The 19,733-nt window shown below is 45.5% G+C and overlaps 1 protein-coding gene across 4 annotated transcripts in view; it reads left to right on the forward strand.

Moving 5' to 3' along the window:
* Positions 1 to 541: 541 nt before the first annotated feature.
* The window catches only part of RGS20 (regulator of G protein signaling 20), a 76,306-nt gene continuing 57,114 nt past the window's right edge, over positions 542 to 19,733 (forward strand). Inside the window, exon 1 of one of the 4 annotated variants that reach the window (XM_037802903.1) lies at positions 542 to 571. Coding sequence is in view for 1 of the 4 variants with exons in the window: in XM_037802901.1 (XP_037658829.1) it covers positions 1,485 to 1,553 (69 nt within the window). In the remaining 3 variants the exon portion in view is untranslated. Of the gene's footprint in view, positions 572 to 962; positions 1,554 to 2,148; positions 2,357 to 19,733 lie in introns of those variants that run through there. The other 3 variants (XM_037802901.1, XM_037802902.1, XM_037802904.1) reach the window with 3 other exon arrangements.

The raw sequence follows: 19,733 nt of genomic DNA on the forward strand, positions 1-19,733 counted from the left end.
CAGTCCTGCAGGCGGCCCGGCTCTCGCGGGGACTCCAACAGAGACGTGGTTGCGTCTCGCTCCTGCTCGGGGCGGCGCTGGCACTGCCGGGCCGATACGGGGAAGAGGACGCCAGCGCCGGGCAGAACTCATCCGCGACGGTGAGTACGGTGGTCTCCCGCCCCCGCTCCCGCCCCCACCCCCAAGCCTCACCCCGACTCCACCCTCCCCGGCGGCTACCTAAGTGACCCTCTCCGCCTGGGGCCAGCAGGTGCCTGGGCCAGCACGGTGGGGTGGGAAGGTCCAGCAGGCTGAGCGGGTCGTCCGTCCCCCACCCCGCCAGGAAGGCACGCGAAGCTACTTTTTTCCGGGCCATTTCCTGCCCAGGGTCCATCCGCGCGGATGAGGGCTCTCGCCTTTCCCAGAGGCTGCTTTTCAAACTCTGGTTCTCTGTGCGTCGCTCTCTTCCCCTCCTTCGGGCTTCCCCGGGACGCGCCCCCGCCCCTCCCCGCGCTCCCACTCCCCTGCGTTCTCCGCTGCTGAGGGCCCGGCAGGCAAGGGAGGAAATGACGTGATGTGATTTTTGTGTCAGGTCAGTTTCCAGCTTCGGTCTGGCCCTCGGAGCTTAGGCGCACAGCCCCGGCGGCGCGGCGCGGCTCACTCTGGAGGGTCCGGCGGTGCCCGGTGTCCGCCGAGCTGGGCGACAGGGTTCCTTCGCCACCCCTGGTTGCCCTCCACGCCCCCCGAAGAAGGGAGGAGAGTGGGCAGTCACCGAAGGGCTAGGCGGGATCCGGAGTCGGAAATTACCCCCACCGGCCGCGCCTGGCCGCTGGGGCTAGGAGCCCCTCTCCATTGCGGGAGGATCGGAGGCGGAGACGGAGGCGGAGGCTGAAGCGGGGTAGGGCGGGGGCAGAGCTCCCTGAAGCGCCCCGGGGCAGGGAAGAAGGGAGGATGCTGCCCTCCAGAGGCGGGGCCATCCCGGAAATTAAAAACATCCCGTCCACGGGCGTGACTCTGCGGGGGATAGAGCACCCCCTCCGCGCGCCGTGCCGCCTCCTCCTTCCGCGCCCCACCTCCCACCCCATTCAACCTGTCCCAGAGCGCATCCTCACACACACTCTTTCGGCCCCCGCGTGCTAGGCGGTGGCGGTGACCGAGGGGGCTTGGCAGACGCCTCGGCATTCGCCGGGTTTCTCGTGGACACACTCGGGACTTCCCAACCGGGCTGGAGGTGGGGGACTGCGGCAGGGCAGGGACCTCGACGGCGTCTCCCCTTCCCAGCCCCAGTCACCTAGGAGCGCGCCGCCGCCCGGGGGAGGAGAGCCCAGGGATTGCCCCCGGGTGGGGGTGGAGGTGGAGGAGTGAAGGGCCAGGAGGAGGCAGAGCCCGCAGGGAGGCGAAGGGGAGGGCGGCGAGTGGGCGGAAGGCAGAGGAGAGCCAGGAGAGGACTGGCCAGCGGAGTAAAGAGAGCGTATTAGAATAAAAATCAGGCGCACGCGGGACGCATGCGCGCGGCCGGCGAAGGAGACCCGGCCGGAGCTTCCCCACCCGCTGGTCGGCGGGACAGTGGCACGGTGAGTACCCCGCTTCCCTCGACCCCCAACCCTCCTTCTCCGACTCATCCTGAGGACCCGGGCCCGGCGCGCGGCGCCTTGCTCAAGCGCGCCACGGCGGGACCCGGCGCTTCCGTGTCCTGCCGCGCGACGAGTGCGGGGTTGTGGGGCCGTCGCCCCTCTGCCTGCCTGCCCCCCTTCGTGTGTCAGTGTATGTTTTGGAGGGTGTGGGCTGAGGGTGTGGCGGGGGCAGGGGAGAGCCACCAGGACCAGTTTCCACCTGGTCGGCCCAGGGGTTCCGCTTGGGGCGTCCGCGCGATTCAACCTCTGTGCCCCGGGTGGGTGACTGGGAGGGGACACAGGAGCCTGACCCTTAAAACTCGAAATGCAGATTAACCTTTTCGGAAAGTCGAAGCGGGTGGAAACGTCGGCGTTGTCACTGGCTAGGGACAAGGGCGAAGACCCGAGCGGGCGCCGGGAGGCGGGCAGTTTGATCGCGGTGGGAACGAGAAGAACCTCCCGGAATCCCAGTCCCCTCCCTTCGGAGAAGTATAACCCGGGGGATGGGAGACTAGGGGGGTCAAGTCCGAGGCTGAGACGGGGCCGGGTCGTGGGCGCCCGGTATTTGGATCCTGGGAAAGCTGCGCGATCGGTCTCAGGATTTCCGGGAGCCTCTGTGGACACTTTGGAAACGGAATGCACAGCACTGGTCCCCATCCTTTACCGGAGCCGAGGCGGGCAAGGTGCAGGCGCCGAGGCGACTTTGCTCGAGAAGTTGGAAAGACTCCGGGCGCCCAGGCTGCGGAAACTGGGGGCCGGGGGAGGTGAGGTGCGGCGCGAGAGATAAGGGGGCGTTGGAGTGGGGGAGCTGGATGCGCGCCCCAGCCCCTTGGGGAGTGGGAGGCGGAGAGGCCGTGGGAGAAGGGCGCGCTGGGAAGGGGGTGGGCGATGGGGAAATCTGTGTGCGCGCCTCCTCACTTCCCCGTCTTTGGGGGAGGGGTGGCTGTAGTGGGCTAGGGGCGATAAGTGAGGCGGTGAGGGGGTTGGACGTTGTGTGTGTGGGGGGGGTTTCTGTGCGCGCCTCCCCACGCCCCCCACGCCACAGTGAGTAGGGGTAGGCAGAGGAAGGTGGCAGGGGCGGCGCGGGGTGGGGGGACGGGGTGGGCGTTGGGGAATCCGTACGCTCGCCCCCTCCGCCTCTGGGGGTGCCGGTAGGCGAGGAGCGGTGGCCCAGGCAGCACGCCGGGAGGGGTTGGGTCGCGAGCCGCCCGGACTTGCCGGCGTCGGAGAACACCCAGGAAAGCGGCGCCGAGGCTGCGAACGCGCGACGGGCAGGCGCCGACCCGCCAAGGGCCGGGAGCGACCCCAGCGGCGCGGGCGCGGAACTGGGAGTCGGGGAGAGCCACCACTGCTCGCGCGTCCTGGGTGGTAGATGGGGTGGAGAAGTGAACGCGGAGACAGGATTTCTATCCGGAAGGAGGAGAGCGCGAGAGGGAGAAATCACTTCTTGTCTCCTTTCCTTTCAGAATCCTGCCGAGGCCAGTGGGCTCTGTTTAGACCATCCCCACCCCACTCCTAAGCTCTGTGGCTGAAACTTACCGATTGTCCTTTCCCTTGATTGAGCCTTGGTGCCTGCGGGGCTCACTTAGCCCGCTGATTAGCAGAAGCAGTCACCTGCCATTGGGGGCTCCCCACTGCCTCTCGAGTGTGGGGAGCAGGGAACTTCTAAATTCACCTCCAACCTCCTTCCTGGCCACAGGTCGCCTGGCTTCCTTCATTTCTAGTGGGTCTGGACTGGGAAACTGATTGAAACAGGGTTCAGGTTAAGGAAATGGCACGACTTCCTTCCCAAACTTGGCAAGGACATTAGCAATGAAATGGCACTATCTATAAGTTCTTTGGCACCACCAGGATTTGCAATTTACTCTTTTTGTTTGTTGGAATATTTTTTGCTCCTAACCTAATTTTCTGCTGGGCCTCATTCTGTTCATCTGCTGGTTATTTAAGTGGCATCTTTTGTGTGATGGATCAGTAAAGCTGGAGAGACAGCACTGCCTAATGGGTAAGAGTCCTGGACTCTGAAGCTGTCTGGGTTGAGATCCCAGCCTAGCTGTGTGATTTTAGGCAAGTTATTTAACGTCTCTTTGTCTTAACTGTACCGTCTGTAAAATGGGAGTGATGAAAGTACTCACTTCATAATTAGTGGACTAGAGCTGCTATAATTGTGTCTGGCATATACCTGATGTCTTAGTCTGCCTGACTGCTATGACACAGACTACAACCAGAATTTATTGTCTTGGGGTTTTGGATGCCAGAGGCTTATTTCCTCCCAGGTCTGCAGAAATCCAGTGCTGGTTTGTGGCAATCCTTGGGGCTCCTTGGACTTCCTAGCACATGGCTGAGGTCCTCTCTTCTATCTTCCAGTTTCTGTTGACTTCCTCCTTCTCCCTGTGGTATTCTTAAGTGGCCTCCAGTAATCCAGATTAAGGCCCACACTGATAAAAATAACATCTTCAAGAGGCAATTTTTACCATGGGTTCACATCCACAGGGCTGTGGATTAAGACGAAGAAACATGTCTAAATTGTGGTGCATAATTCAATCTACCACACTAGGCAAACACTATCATTACTATTATTATTATATTGATGCTAAATTGACCAAGTATGTTTCAAAAGATAAAAAGATCAGGAACAAAATCTGTATTTGTGTACACTATAAACAGCATGCATGATGAAGTAGATGTCCATGATCAAAATTGGAAAGACAGTAAATTTTTTGTCAATATCCAAATGTAAATGCAATGCATTTGTGCATCATCTGGCCCCTTTATTCTGAATGATTAAATATTTACAGGCAAGCATCAAAGAGCATTTTAAGGAAATTATCTCTAATTTTCAATCTCAAAGATTTCATTTTGTGAAACATTATGCCTAGAAAATACACCTTTGGTCATGGTATATACAATCAAATGTCTTCATTGACATACCATACCAAGTCTATTTCATTTAAGAAAATCTGGGCACTTGTCTTAAGAGCTAGAAGTACTAACTTCTCTAAGATCTCTGTAAACATTTCAGCCAAAATACCCTTATAGCAGGAACACAGAATGATAAAATCAGATTTCTGACTTTGACCTTCATTTTACAGATGAGGAGCCATCCAGAGAGCTCAAGGTCCCGGCCAAAGATCTGTCACAATTAGGAGACGAAATAGAATTGGAATTAGGTCCTCTGATTTCCTGTTTATTACAGATCTTTGCACCTTGAACAAGTAGGAAATCAGAAGATATTATATAAGGAAAAATATGTGTGTGTGCGATCTCTAACACAAAGACCATGTAGTGTTGCCGCTGTCAGGCAACTTTGGGGTAGCCCTTCACCAAGAAGACACAACCATGTGACATGCCTAAGGTGAGATAAGGGCAAACCAGAGGCACAGCCCCCATTAGAATTTAAGGTCCCACTGGAGTATGCTTTTGTTGCATGTTCTGTTAATCCCTTGTAGCAATTTTTTATTAGAAATCACTTTTGAGCATCTCTTAAATTCTTAAAATCTTCCTCCTGGCTTTGAAGGTCTTTCCTGTTGGGTAGTGTGTAGGAAAATCTTTCAAAGTTACATAGAAGGAGATTTTAGTCCATATTCTGTGGACTAGCAAGAGGGAGAGAGGAAAAAAAAAAAGCCTTCCTATTTTAATGAAGTAGTCTGGTTACTGGTCTCATTCCAAGCACTTGAGTATCGGTTCCTAAAGTCCTACTATTCTTTCATGTCTGCATGTCTCTGGATTTGTTTCTGCATGTCTGAGGACCTTCCCTTTCCATGGGCAAATGCAGAAGGTGGCCTGAGTGTTCACCCCTCTCATGAATGGTTAAGAAATCATGTGGCAGAGCCATTCAAGTGAGCTTCTGGCCTTGCAAAGTCACTTAGAAGAATGGCGTGTCTCCCAGGGAAAGCACTTCTTGTAATTGTGCCCACTTTCTTGAAGATGGAAGCATGTTTCTTTCCAGGGCATGAACTGGATATCTTACCCTTGGCTTTTCCACTCTGGGATGCCTACCACGTATCCTTAGAAATACAGGGCAGCAAGCAGGGAGTGACTTTCTAGCAGGCTCCGAAGCCAGTTCAGCAGAACTGAGTTTTGAAATCGCATGTGAGTCCCAACGTGCTTATAATGTGAATCACTGTCCAATTGGGAGCATTGTGGATTGGTTTTGAATGCGCCACCAGCTGAGTCACAATGGGAGCTTATATTCAAATAAGCATAGTGTCAGTCAGCAAGGAACAGGGTTCACTCTGAGTCAGAGCTTAGCATTTATACAAGAAGTGTGAGTCACTGACTACCTAGCATCCTCGGAGATGGGCCTCAGCAGCCAGCTCAAGAGTTTAGACAAGACTGCCTGGGGTGAGTCAGCTCACAGTGCAATTGAATGGGCTTTTTTAGAGGCCATTCACAATGAAGTTTGATGGGACCAAGGGCCAAGGTAATAGCACATGATTATGAATTTGTAGAATAAATTACCTTGATTCTAATCTAGCTGATTTGATGCTAGCTGTCTTCCTGGATAATCGTTTGCAAAATATGACTAATGTGCTCCATTGCCCAGCTGTGATATTTCACTCAAATTATGTTGCAACGGTTATTAAAACAAGTTGGCCTTTCCAATTAGGGAGCGCTCAATTTCTAGTTACTAATTAATCTTACTTTAAATTGTAAAATCCTTTTCAGGTACCTATTAGTATTTGGATTTTAGACCAGTGCATCTCGTGCAAAATTATCCAGTAGTTTGAGCACTCCTCAGTTCGTGGGTTGTACAATATGCTTATACTCATGTTCTCTGGTTTGTCTTGGTCTGTGACCCTGTCTTCTGTTGCAGCTAACTGAATAGTAGTTCGTGGTGCAGCACCCAGCGTGCTTAACCTTTCTACGGTGGTGTGGCGAGAATGAGCAGAAGCTTGTATTGCTATTCCATTGATGCAGAGGCAGTAGAAAGAACTGAGCAACCTTCTCCTTACCCCACCCTTGCAGATAACTTTCATATCTCAGGGTGGAGGAATAATGAGATTTAAGGGACTGGTAGATTTCTTAATTGGTGTAAAAGTCTTGATGATAATTAGTGGCAAGAAGTTACCACCCTTGGAACGAAGATGAGATGACTTTTACGAAGTGCATGTGTATTTTTCTCTGCACGTCATCTCATGACTTCAAGAGAATCCCAGACCTGTGTACTTCACCATATACCTTTATTGTGTTTCCACAAATATTCATTTCTAGTGATCATCTGGATACCAGTTCACTCATCTCCTGCTATATAGAAAGGTATAGACCCCACTCTGCATTTAACGGGAATTGAACACAAAGAGTTCAATTCTCCCAGACTTACGAAATCCCTTGCAAATTCAGGCCATTAGGACTTTTTAATCAGACCGCTTATAAAACTGAAAAACAAAATTTAAGCATAAGTTTGCTGGATTTCAGTGAGGAGCTCATCAGTATTTTTGTGAGATTCATGATTGCTTTTGACTTTGTTTACTTGAATGAGAACTTAAAGTATATGCATCGTAAGTGTACAGCTCCATGCGCTTTACATAAGTCTACTCCCTTGTAACGGCCTTCTCTCCCAGGGTTTCTCAACCTCAGCGTTATTGACATTTTAATTCTCTGGGGCTGTCCTGAGTGTTGTAGGATGTTTTCAGCATCCCTGGCCTCTGCCCCTCTGATGCCAGTAGCACCACCCCTTTCCACATGTGACAACCAAAATGTCTGCAGACATTGCCAAAAGAAAAGTCTAGAACCACTGGTCCAGACCAAGATTTGGGATGTGTTCAGCCCTCGCTGGCTTATGTCCTTCTGGTTGGTTCTTCCACAAAAGTAACGACTTATAACCTCTCTTGCTGTCTATCAGTTATGCCTGTTTTTGAACTTCATACGGAATCACACAGTACATACCCTTTTGCATCGGGTCCTTTAACTCAGCATTAGGCTTTCGACATTCATCCATTGTTGTTGCATGTATTGTTATTTTTGAATGCTCTGCAGCATTCTTTGGATGAACATACCTCAGTTTATTTATCCGTTCCACTATAGAAGGACATTTGGGAATTTTCCCGTTTGGGGCTGTTATGAATAACCCTAATGCAAACAGTTTCATTCCTGCCTTTTGATGAACATGAATACTTATTTCCCTTGGGTATCTGCCCAGGAGTGAAATTTCTGGGTAATAGATTTAGTATATGTTTAGCTTTAGTCAATACTGCCAATCAATTTTTCATGCCATTTTTACACTTTCAAGACAATTTACACCTCCCAGCAATGGATAATTGAGGATGGCTTCACATCCTCACCAGTACTTGGAGCTGTCCATCCATTTAATTTTAGTCTTTCTGGTGGCTAAGTAGTGCAAAAGTATTGTGGTTTTGATTTGTAGTTCCCTGATTGCTAACAGTGTCAGGCATCTTTTCATCTGTTTTTTGGTTATTTGTATATCTTCTATTGTAAAGTGCTTTCTGTAAGTCTCTGCCCATTCTTCTATTGTGTTGTCTTTTTTTCTTTTTGATTTGTAAGATTTTTCTTGTACAGTAGGACATTGTTTTACATGAACTCTACACAGGCAAATTCACATATGTGCAATCGGCAATCAAAAAAAAAATAAGAGACAAGATTTTAAAAAAGTATTTCTATGATTAATTTTGTTTACTTAATGTTACTAGGGTGTTTATTTGCCTTATTTATAAAAAAATGCATAAGTATGTTCATATAGGAAATAATTATTAAATAATGGAAGTTCGCTACTATGGGCAATTTTCAACTTACGCAAAGGGACTTGGAACATATTGTCCACGTAAAACGATGTCCTACTGTACTCTGGATACAAGTTGTTTGTCAAAAATGTGCGTGTGTGTGTGAGTGTACTGCAGATACCTTCTTGTAGTCTCTGACTTGCCTTTACACTCTCATTCCATTATCTTTTGGCTTCCATAGTTTCTACTGGAAAATCAAGCTTCTTTGAAGATACTATGTTTCTTTCCTCTGACTGATTAAAATTTTTTCTGTTTTTGGCTTGCCACAGTTTGAATGTGATGTGCCTAGGTGAGGCTTCTTTGTATTTATCCTACTTCGGATTCACCGGGCTGCATGATTTATGGATCTGTGTCTTCTATCAGCTTTGGAAACTCTTTGCAGTATCTCTTTAAATATTGCTTTGGTCCTGTTTTTTTCTTCCCTGCTTCTGGGACACAAATCATACATACATCTTTTAGATGATTTTCCTTCTTTTCCTCATGTCTCTTTATTCTCACCTCTGTTCTGTTCTTTTCTCCTCACTCTATGCTTCAGTGTCAATACATTTATTGACCTGTGTTTTAGTTCATTTACACTATCTTCTGCTGTACCCATTCTTCTGTCAAGTCCTTCAGTGAGTTGTTATTTCAGAAGTTGCTTTGTTCAAGATGATGGTATGTCCATTTGATTGTTCTTAATAGATTCAAATTCTCTGCTGAAATTCTCTATCTTTTCCTCAGTTTGGACCACTTAACCTTTGTCTGCTAAATCCAATAACAGGATTATCTGTGGACCTGTATCAATTGTTTGTTTTTTATTATTGGTCACATTTTTCTGTCTCTTTGTCTAGTGATTTTTGTTGTGTGTCAGACATTGCATATGAGGAAACTCTAGATTCAGGTGATATCTTCTACCAGTGAGGTATTCCCCATTCCTCTTTGTTGGTGAGGGGCTGACATTCGTAACCGTTTGCACTAGATTGGGGCTGGCTGCAGTTTGGGAATAAGATTTTCCTGTTCCTCTGGTGTGCTTCTCATGGGCTTTGGATTGAGAGCCTGGAAGGTTTCCATCTCCTCAGTCTTGAAAGACTGTGGGATACTCTGTCTGCCCTTTGGGAGCTCTGATCTTTGTGCTTTGCCTGACCTGCCCAGTGTGGCCCCCACATTTGGTGTGTGCTCTGAGGAGGCCAGCCCTGTATTTGAGGGAGGCTTTTTTACTGAAGTGGGACTTGTTCTACATGACACTTGAGAGTCCCTTTGTGTCCTTATCCTATGTCCAGAGTCAGCAGATGCCCTCAAGGTAGAATACCACTGGTGGCAGACTGCTCGCCTTGGAAGTCCCTCTGTCTCAGAAATTTTAGTCAATTTAATCCTCTTCATGCTCATGACTCTCTGATGTTCTTAGAAATTGGATTCTAGCTATTTATCTGGCTTTTATAATTACTACGTAAGAACAGTGCTCAGCCTTGACTTACTACCATTTTTCTTGAAGAGATTTTTCATGAAACAAGTTTATTTTTCTTCTTTCTTTGGATTACATTTTTTACCTTTCTATTATATCATTTGTTTCCAGTGCAGTTTGGAAAATGAATAATAAAATGAACAAAAGTTCCTCTAATTCATTTCCTTATTTTCCAGTGATCTGTTTTGAAAATCATGGATGTATGAAAACTATAAATACTGATTTAGATAGAAAATGCATTTGTATCAAATCTGTTCTGAGAATCAGGAGACTACGTATAGATAGCTTGTATTTTTTTTTAATTGAAATGGGTCCTTGGGAGCCTTTTTTATCTATACTTTAAAATGGGAGTTTTGGTCCTTCCTTATATTATATTGTCTCATAAATGTAGCTACAGTTCCCTATAGACAATCCAAAATGCATAACCACTAAACATTTGCAAGTCTTTGAAATTTCATCAATTTTAGATCTGTGTGTTCAACACTTCAGGCAAGGGGTAGATGAGGAACTAAAATTCAGTAGATATTTTAGTGCAAGCTGTAGAAAACGAAAACCCTGAGGAGCAGAGAATCTCTCAGACACCCCCTTGGGAGCTGCAGAAAAAAACATTCCATTAGCTCAGCCCACAGAGAGCCGTCCTGGGAGTACTGAAGGCAGTTTGGGAAGAGGTAATACACGGGAGTTTCTATTAGCCTGTTCTAATCAACAGCAGACCTGCTGGAAAAAGGACTCCTGAGGCATTTGCTAATAGGCATCCAAAAATAACCCAAATCTGTGTACTGGTGGCCCGAGCACAGCTGTGGCATGAGGAGGTGAGTCGCTGCAGGGGGATTGGCCTGAGCCCAAGCCAGGGTCTTTCCTGTACCCAGGCCAACTCGGAGACTTTAAGCTCCGTCACACATCCTCTTTGAGACTGACTTTTATCAATGGGGATCTTGAAATCTCTCCATACAATCTTTTTAAAAATTCAATGTGAGTGGAGTGTGATGACTTCTATATTTGCTAGTATAGACCTAGGTTGGAAATCATGCCTTGATTGAAAAGTGTTAATGGAGAAAGCTGGTTGTGGTAAAGAGTTGAGATTGCATTCTCTGTGGCATGGATTCTGTTGAAGGCTACAAGAGGGGATGAAGGCATCCAAATTCTGTTTTAAAAAAATATGACTTGGCTGTTATGGGGTGATAAAGGGAAAGGGTGAATGAAGTCTTCTTGTGGCAGTCCAGGCAAGAGATGGGGAGGGGGCCACGGAGATGAAGACAAGTGGCAGACCTGACCTGCATTCTGGAGATGCAGGAGGCTTGCTAATGAATTAGATACAGAAGAGAGGAAGAGGGAGGAACTCAGAGTGATGCCTAGGATGAGGGTGGATGGGAGCACCATCGATGGCCATGGGGAAGACTGGTGGAGAAACGTAATGGTGAAGGGGAGAGTCAGAGGTCCATTCTAGACCTAAAGTCTGCGATGTCCATGACAGCTCCAGGATGTGGGTGTATGGGAGCTCCAGGATGTGGGTGGATGGGAGCACCATGGATGGACATTGGGAAGATTAGTGGAGAAACGTAGTGGTGGAGGGGAGACTAAGGGGTCCATTCTAGACCTGAAGTCTGAGATGTCCGTGACAGTTCCATTGGCATCACGTGGGCAGTTGGATCTATGAGTTTTGAAGTCCAGGGAATGGCCTGGGCTAGAGGCAGAAATACAAAGTTGGTAGACTCTTTGTGATATGTAGATTTAGGTGCTAAATTATCATGAGGTTATGGTGGGAAGTTCTTTTGCAAAATCAACAGGGTATTACTCCTCTGGAATCCACATCTCATTTTTTCAATTATTTGTAAACACTCTACTGAGAGTCTCTATGTATCTATAACAGGGCTTGGTAAACTAAGGCCCGTGGGCCAAATTCAGCCCACTCCCTGGTTTTATTTTATTTTTTTAACTTTATTTAGCAAAAAATAAAACAAACAAACAAACAACAACAAAAAACCACAACATTTCAAACAAAACAAAGGATTAAAAAAAACAACCTAAAATAACTACATTGCTTCCAACATGTTCCTACCGTACTCAAGAAAATTTGCAAACCATAATCATTCCTGAGGATTCCATTAACATTGAGATTACCCTCAATAGCTTATCTGTTCTTATTAGATTATCATTTCCCTTCATTAGTTGCTGTCTATCTCTAGGTCCCCTACATTCTACAATGTAAAATATTTATTTTACATTTTTCACAGAGTTCACATTAGTGGTAACATACGATATCTCTCTTTTTGTGTCTAGCTTCGCTCAGCATTATGTCTTCAGGGTTCATCCATGTTGTCATACGTTTCACGATCTCATTCTTTCTTACTGCTGTGTAGTATTCCATCCTGCATATATACCACATTTGGTTTATCCTGCCTGGTTTTACACAACTGTATGTGAAGAATGGTTTTCAAAGAATAGCATTTCATGACACACAGACATTTTATGAAATGCAAATTTCGGTGTCCATAAATAGCATTTTATTGGCACCAACCCACGCTCATTCCTTTATGTACTGTCTGTGGCTGCTTTCATGCTGCAGCAGTACAGTTGAGTAGCTGCAATGGAGACCATATAGTCCACAAAGCCTGAAGTATTTACTTTCTTGTCATTTATAGAAAAAAGTTGGCCAACCCCTGTTATGTCACATGAAAGTAAGTGTGGGAGATTACTAAATTTTGTAGGAAAGAGTTTATGGAAGTAAATACTAAATTCATATGAAATTCAACCAATAACAATAATATTTATTAAGTCCCCTACTACAGAAATAGTGTACTCACAGGAAAAAATTTTCAGAAACACAGACCAAAATTCAAGACAACTTCCTATAGGAAATAAAATCAACACACTTCATTTAAGGGTTCCTTTTGAGAGCCACCATTTCAACCTTCAGCATTTTCATGTTAACTGGAAAACTTTTAGCTTAATGGCAGTTAACAGCCCCCCAAAGGACTAATGGAAAAGGGTCACAGAGAAATGACATATGCACAAAGGTTTTGTGTATAAGAAAACTCAGTTGCTAGAGGCTTTCAGAGATTCAGGTTACTCTGAAAGCTTTAAATAGGATGGAGCTCTCCATTTCACAGTTATTATAATGGGATCATTACTACAGGATGAGAAGTTCTGACTTATACTGGACATCAGACAAGGTTTGAGAAGCCAATGCTACTATCCACTAAGGGATTATGGAGAATTTTCTACGGGGAAAAGGAGACTTTGTTAAAAAAGAAAGATAGAGGAAAAATTTGCCAAGACAGACCTGTAAGGAGTAGAGAAGGCTAGTTAGTTACTTATGCACATATCTTTTAATGCATTTTTATTTTCCTTAATTTTCATGTAAATGAACATGTTTCATAACCCCTCTGTCCCCAAACCAAGCTCCATCTGCTGTAATTGGTTGAGAAGTCCTTCAACCGGCCAATATTCACCCAGGCCTAATGTCTGTAAGGTTTGTGCCCAGCACAAGCAGAGTAGATTCAAGGAGCCCCAGCAAACCAGAACAGAACAGGAGGGAGCTTCCTATAGTACTGGCTGTGTTCTTACTGTCACTTGAGATCCAAAAGGATGACTTATCCATAAAAGTTTCCTTAGTTCTGTCCAATAACTTAGGGGCAGTGATAGGAAGCATAGCACATGACAAATTTCATTCATGGTTAAAAAACCTTAAGGTAAGCACACTTGAATATATATTATCCAGAAAATAACTAAAATCAGAAATGAAAGGGGGACATTACTACTGACCCCACAGAAATAAAAAAGATTCTAAGAGGATACTATAAACAATTGTGCACCAACAAATTAATATAAAATGTAGTTAATGTAATTAAGGGTATATTTGAAAGCGGTTAAAATGGGAAAGTTTGTGTTGTGTATAGCCTAGATGAAATGGACAAATTCCTGGAAACACAGAACTACCTAAATTAACTCAAGAAGAAACAGAAAATCTCAACAGACCAATAACAAGTAAAGAGATGGAATCAGGAATCAAAAACTTCCCAAGAAAGAAGATTCCAGGACCAGATGGCTTCATGGGGGAATTTTACTAAACATTCACAGAATTACTGCCAATCCTTCTCAAACTCTTCCAAACACTTGAAGAGGAGGGGACACTTCCTAACTCATTCTAAGAGGCTCGCATCACCCTAATACTGTAAACAGGAGTAAAGTTCTCATCCTTGCTACAACATGGATGGACTTTGTAGACATCATGTTGAGTGAAATAAGCCAAACACAAAAGGGCAGATATTGTATGCCTTCACTTATATGAAGTAACTGGAATATGCAAATTTACAGTGACAGAACGTTCATTACAGGTTCCCAGGGCTTGTCAGAGGGGGAATGGGAGTTAATTGTTACAGAGTTTCTGTTTGGGGTGATGGAAAGGTTTTGGTGATGGATGGTGAGGGTGATAGCACAACGTTGTGAATGTAATTAATACCAATTAAGGGTATACTTGAAAGTGGTTAAAATTGGAAAGTTTGTGTTGTATATATGTTACCACAATAAAAATTATATATATATCCATATAATAGCCACAATTCCTTTCTCAAGCTCAACCAAATTAACAGTATTTAATTAGTATCTTCTCCTTTCTGGCTGTCTGCTGTAGACTGGTTCTTTTACCCATTCTTTTTTCATGCACTGACCTGTGGAAGAAACTGGATCCTTTGCCCTATATACTGCATCCCAGATTTGTTTGCTACTTCTTCAGGGTGTTATTTTGCTCCTCTATTCCCTAATTTCCTGCAAACTAGATGTTAGACCCAAAGGCTAGTGTAGATTCCGGGTCAACATTTGCAAGCACTTTATGGGCTTTCTGTGGCATCACCTCTGGGCACACATGGCCCCTTTCAGTGATGCTGCTTCCTGGGTCAGTTCACTGCAGTGTTTGCAGGGGCCAGTCGGTACCAGATTGTCTGGGCCCACGTGATGCACAGACCACAGATCCTGCAGTCCCGGGCCCTCTGCGGGGTGCTTGAGCGCTTCTAGCCAGGCTGGTCCCCTTGAGCTCTGCCCCTCAGGCAGGCCCGACAGGGCTAGATCCCTCGCTCTTCCCTTTCACCCTCAAGGGCCACTGTTCAGCCTCTCCGAGCTGTGACCTCCCAGGCTGGCCTGGGCTGTGATGATGATGATGGTGCATTGCCCCTCTGCACTGTTAATCGGGAGCACTGTTGTAGGGGGAGAAACTGAGTCACCCTTAGAAAATGCATCTGAGGATACCAGATGTTGCCCAGTCCCTGATCCTGGTATTGAGGGGGCAGTCGGAATATGCCTAAAACCATGTGGGATTTGGAAGGGGCTTTCTTCTTTTTTCCCTTGGACAGATACGTTCTTCATCTCCCCCTCAGAACCAGAGAAGAAAACTGGCTTCATTCTCCATATTGTATCACCTCCCTCAACACTTCAGGCATTTTAAGAGAAGGTGGATTTGTAGAAGATTTAAAGTCACATCAAATTTCAATTCACATTCTTCTCCTATGGAAAGTGTGCATGATACACGATGTCTTCTGGGCTCTAAGTATTTAGATTTCAAAAGCAGGGAGATGAAATATGTACGAGAGTGAACACAGCAAGGCTGCATGGCATTCATTGCACTTATTCATTGTCTGCTCCTTTCAATAAAACCTGAAATGTACCTAGGTAAGCAGTAGCCTAACATGTCACCTTGACTAGTCCCACTGCCTTTCTTTTTTCTTTTTCTTAGGGCAGTTGTATCTTCCTTGGATACTTTCTCCTTCTCTGATGTATCTCAGCTTTGAGCCGCAGAATCCCAATTTTATAGAACAGAAGGTGATATTGCTGTGGCCAGGACAGGTGCAGAGCAGAAAGCGATTTGCATAAGGTTGTGAAGCTAGGGTGGGACCTGGACGGCCACCCAGCTCTCCGCTTCTCTCCATGCTGCCTCATCACCTTGAAAGTAAATTAAAATAATAGCCTTTTGAAAACAGCTTTATTGAGATAAAATTCACATACCATGCAGTTCACCCACTGAAAGTGGATAGTGCAGTGGCTTCTTGTAGACTCACTGAGCTATACAGCCATCACTGCAGTCAACCTTAGACCATTTGCATCAGCCCCAAAAGAAACCACGTACCCCTTAGTCATCGCTCCCCATCCCCCTTTTTACCCCAGCCCTAGGCAACCACTCTCTTACTTTCTGCTTCTGTGGATTTGTCTCTTGTAGACACTTCACTTGAATGAATCACAGCACGTGGCCTCTCATGCCTGGCTCTTTTCACTTATCATGATGTTTTCAGGGTTTTTCCAGTGTAGTGGGCATTACCAGTGTTTAAGAAACAGTTAGCAATTGTGTGTTCTTGTCCCTACAGTCTGCAGATGAGAAAAGTAAGGCCCAGGGAGGTGAACCCATTGCAGAGGCCACACAGTGGACAGCAGAGGCTTAGGGACTTGCCCTCTCACTGCTCCGTCCACCCGGCCGGCTTTCCTTGGAGCTTCACCAGCAAGTCTGAGTGGCTTTTGGCTCTGCTTGGCAGACAGACACCTGCACACACCCCTTTTATTGTCTCCCCATTCTTGGCTTTTCTTCGCTCTTGCCGTCACCACTTGCTTGCCCTCAGAATGCATTTTGGGTTATTTCTAGGCTTGTGTGTGGTTCAAGTGCAGATGTCTGGGTGTCGATAAGTGGGGTCCTTGCTCTTTGCCTCTACGGAATATAGACACAAAAGTATATGACCAATCTATTTACCATCTTAAAACACAATTTGATAGAGTTGAGAGGTCATTCTAGAGCATTCTGGAGGTTACTCTTATGCAGGCTTCAGCCAGATATTGCAAATTGCCACAGTATGCCAAGCCCCAACCAACAGCATTCCTGAAAACCCTAAAGAAAACTCAGGGCTCTGTCTAAGATTCTAGAAAAGTTTTACTTTTAAGTTTATTTTTCAGAAACTTAAAACCTCCAGATTGTCCCTATGTTAGATAAGCCCTGAAACTTAGAGGCAGCAGTCTCTCCCAGAACATCAACCAGTTGCATTCCCTTACCCCTTAATGTCGACACCCTTTTTCAACACAAAGAAGTTAGAATAGTCATTGCCCAGATATCCCTGAAGACTGACAAAATGATCAAATGAGACGGAGGAGCTGTAACAGAGAAGTTAGGATTCAACAAGTGATTAAGACTGCTGAATCATTATATAGATACTTCTTTTTAGTTTCTAGTGTATTAGAACAGTCAGAAGGAAATATCTGAAATTGTGGAACCATAACCCATACTATACTTTCAAATTTACTCTATAACTACTTGTCAAACTGTACTTTGAAATTTATCACTTTTCTGCATGTGTTATATTTCACAGTAAAAATGTGTTAAAGAAAAGTAATACATGCTGATTAAAATGATACAATTATTCAGATATGTTTAAAGTAAAAATTTAAAAAGAACACAAATTAAGGTCTTTCCATATTGCTCATTCTATCTTTTACATTAATTATCATCATGTACTGAGTTAATATGGTCATAGCAGTAGCATTTGAGTAGCACTTTACAGTTCTCAGATGCCTTTCATATATACGCTTTCATTTAATACTTTTAATAAATCTCAAGTTAGCAAAGATAACACCCCACATTTCAAGTGGGGAAGTTGAATCTTAGAGAGGTGGTCATTTCACCCAGGTCTCAGATGTGACAATGATTAGGACAGAAGGGGACCTTCTGCTTGAAACCCCCTGCCCTCTCTCTGTGTATGGCACAGACCACCACACTGGACTTCTTGAAGATCTTGATGGATTGTTCATTATCTTCCCGTGATTCTTCTGTAGCTACCAGCTATTGATTTCCAGAACTCCTCCAGGTAAATATTGTATCCCTACTCAACTTCCTTGTTTAAGGCTCTCATCTCCCGGGTGCTACAGGCAAGCCATCTCCTCACCCTGCGGGACACTCTTTAGTCCTTCCAGAGCTTTCCACAGTGGTCTCCAGAGCTCAAGGGCCTCAGCCTGTTCCTTCAGAGGGGTCTTCTGATGTTCTCTCTCCTCTCCTCTCTAGGGGAAATCTGGCTGTTCCTTGAGAACCCCATGGCCCTGGGTTATAGATTGAGTCGTGTACCCCAGAAGACAAAACATCTTCTCAGTTCACATCCCTGTGGGTGTGACCCTATTATAAACTGGACCTCGTGAAAATGCTATTTTTAGTTAAGGTATGGCCCAACTGAATGAGTTGGGTTTTAATACAGGTGACTGGACTCCTTTGTAGGCAGAGTGAAAGCCAGGTGGAGAGAGAAGAAGCCACAGGGAGGGGTCAGAAGCCAGATATCAATAGAACCTGGAAGAGAAAGGAGAGGACATGGCCAAGCAACAGAAAAGTGAATGAACCCAAGGATTGCCGGCCTGCCAGCATGCTACCAACCTGGGAGGAAGCCAGCCTTCTCGCCAACACCTCGATTTGGACTTCTTGCCTCTGAAACCATGAGCCAATAAATTCCCATTGTTTAAAACAACACACTGTGTGGTATTTGTCATAGCCTGGAAACTAAGACTCCCTGTTAATTGGAAACTGTTTTTCTCTGTAGTCCCACCTCTTACTTCAGGGCTTACAAATAAGGTAAGTGTCTTCTCTGCTCTCTGTTGCTGTATCCAAAATATGTCTTCTCTACGCTGCCTCAAAAACCCCATCCCTTTGGAAGTGCACATCCTCACATTTAACCATCTGCTGTGACTCGCTTCAGTCATCTGCTCTCCTTCTGGTCCTGCCCCTCATCATAGAAGATTCCAGCACCTGGCCCGCCACTTGCTCTCTAGCATTCTTGATTTCTTCAGTATCCTTGGCATGACCCATGTAACATCTTGGCCTCTCAGTTCCTTGGTTTTTCAGCTCCAGAAATCGATCCCCCACCCTGAACCTGAGCCTACCCTTTGCCTCAACCCCCATCCATGATTTCACCTCCGTGTCCTCACTCTTGCTCTTTCTCATCCTTTCAGTCCAGATGTTCTCTGATCTTTGAGGCATCCAGGGCATTTGTCACTCGGCGCCTTCCGTTTCTCCTCAGTCGCTACATTCCAGTCCAGGGAATGTGCTGATCTTGCTTGTATTTGTGGTCCTTCTTCGAAGCCTCAGCCCCTACATCTGTGTATGCCTGCATCCTCCTCATCTTTCGGTCTCGCCTCAGATACCATCTCCTCGGAGCCTCCCCTGGCGCCATCATCCTCTCACCTCTCACCGTGCTGCGCCATCTTCATAGTGCTTACCAGACCCAAAGTTGGCTTGTTTATTGGTTTTGTCTGGGTTTTGTCTGCTTCCCTCACTAAACTGTCACCCTTGGCAGAAACGGTCTGGCTCACCCCTGTGCGCCCCACGCCTGCAGTGTTGACCTGCACGTGTGGCACAGTGTATTGGCTTTTCTTGGCTATTGTTGACCGGCACACATAGTGCTCAATATACTCAACTCCACAGGAAGAACCAGGGAAGACAAACAAGAGCATCATCTTTAACCTCCGTACCCTCAATTTATAATAAGGCCATTTTTTAAAATTTTTTTTTTTTTACTTTTTGTGGAATATAACATATACACATAGAAGTGATAACTTTCCAAGTGCAATTTAACAAGTAGTTACATAGGAAATTTCCAAAAATGTTATGTTATAGCACCATAATTTCAGTTATTTCATTATTGTGAAATAAAACATATATGCCAAAAGGTAATAACTTTCAAAGTACAATTTAACAAGTAGTTACATAGGAAAAATCCAAAAATGTTATGAGTTACAGCACCATAGTTTCAGTTATTTCCTTATTGTGAAATTTAACATATGTACAAAAAGGTGATAACTTTCAAATTATAATTTAACAAGTAGCTATAGAGCAAATTTCAAAGGATGTTATAGGTTACAGTTCAACCATTTCAATTCTTTTCTTTTGGCTATTCTAGTACCCTAGCAACTAAGAAAAAGAAAATTATATAGAGATTCAGTATTTATAATCCT

The sequence above is a fragment of the Choloepus didactylus genome, chromosome 14 (genome assembly GCF_015220235.1).
Source record: "Choloepus didactylus isolate mChoDid1 chromosome 14, mChoDid1.pri, whole genome shotgun sequence".
NCBI lineage: Eukaryota > Metazoa > Chordata > Mammalia > Pilosa > Megalonychidae > Choloepus > Choloepus didactylus.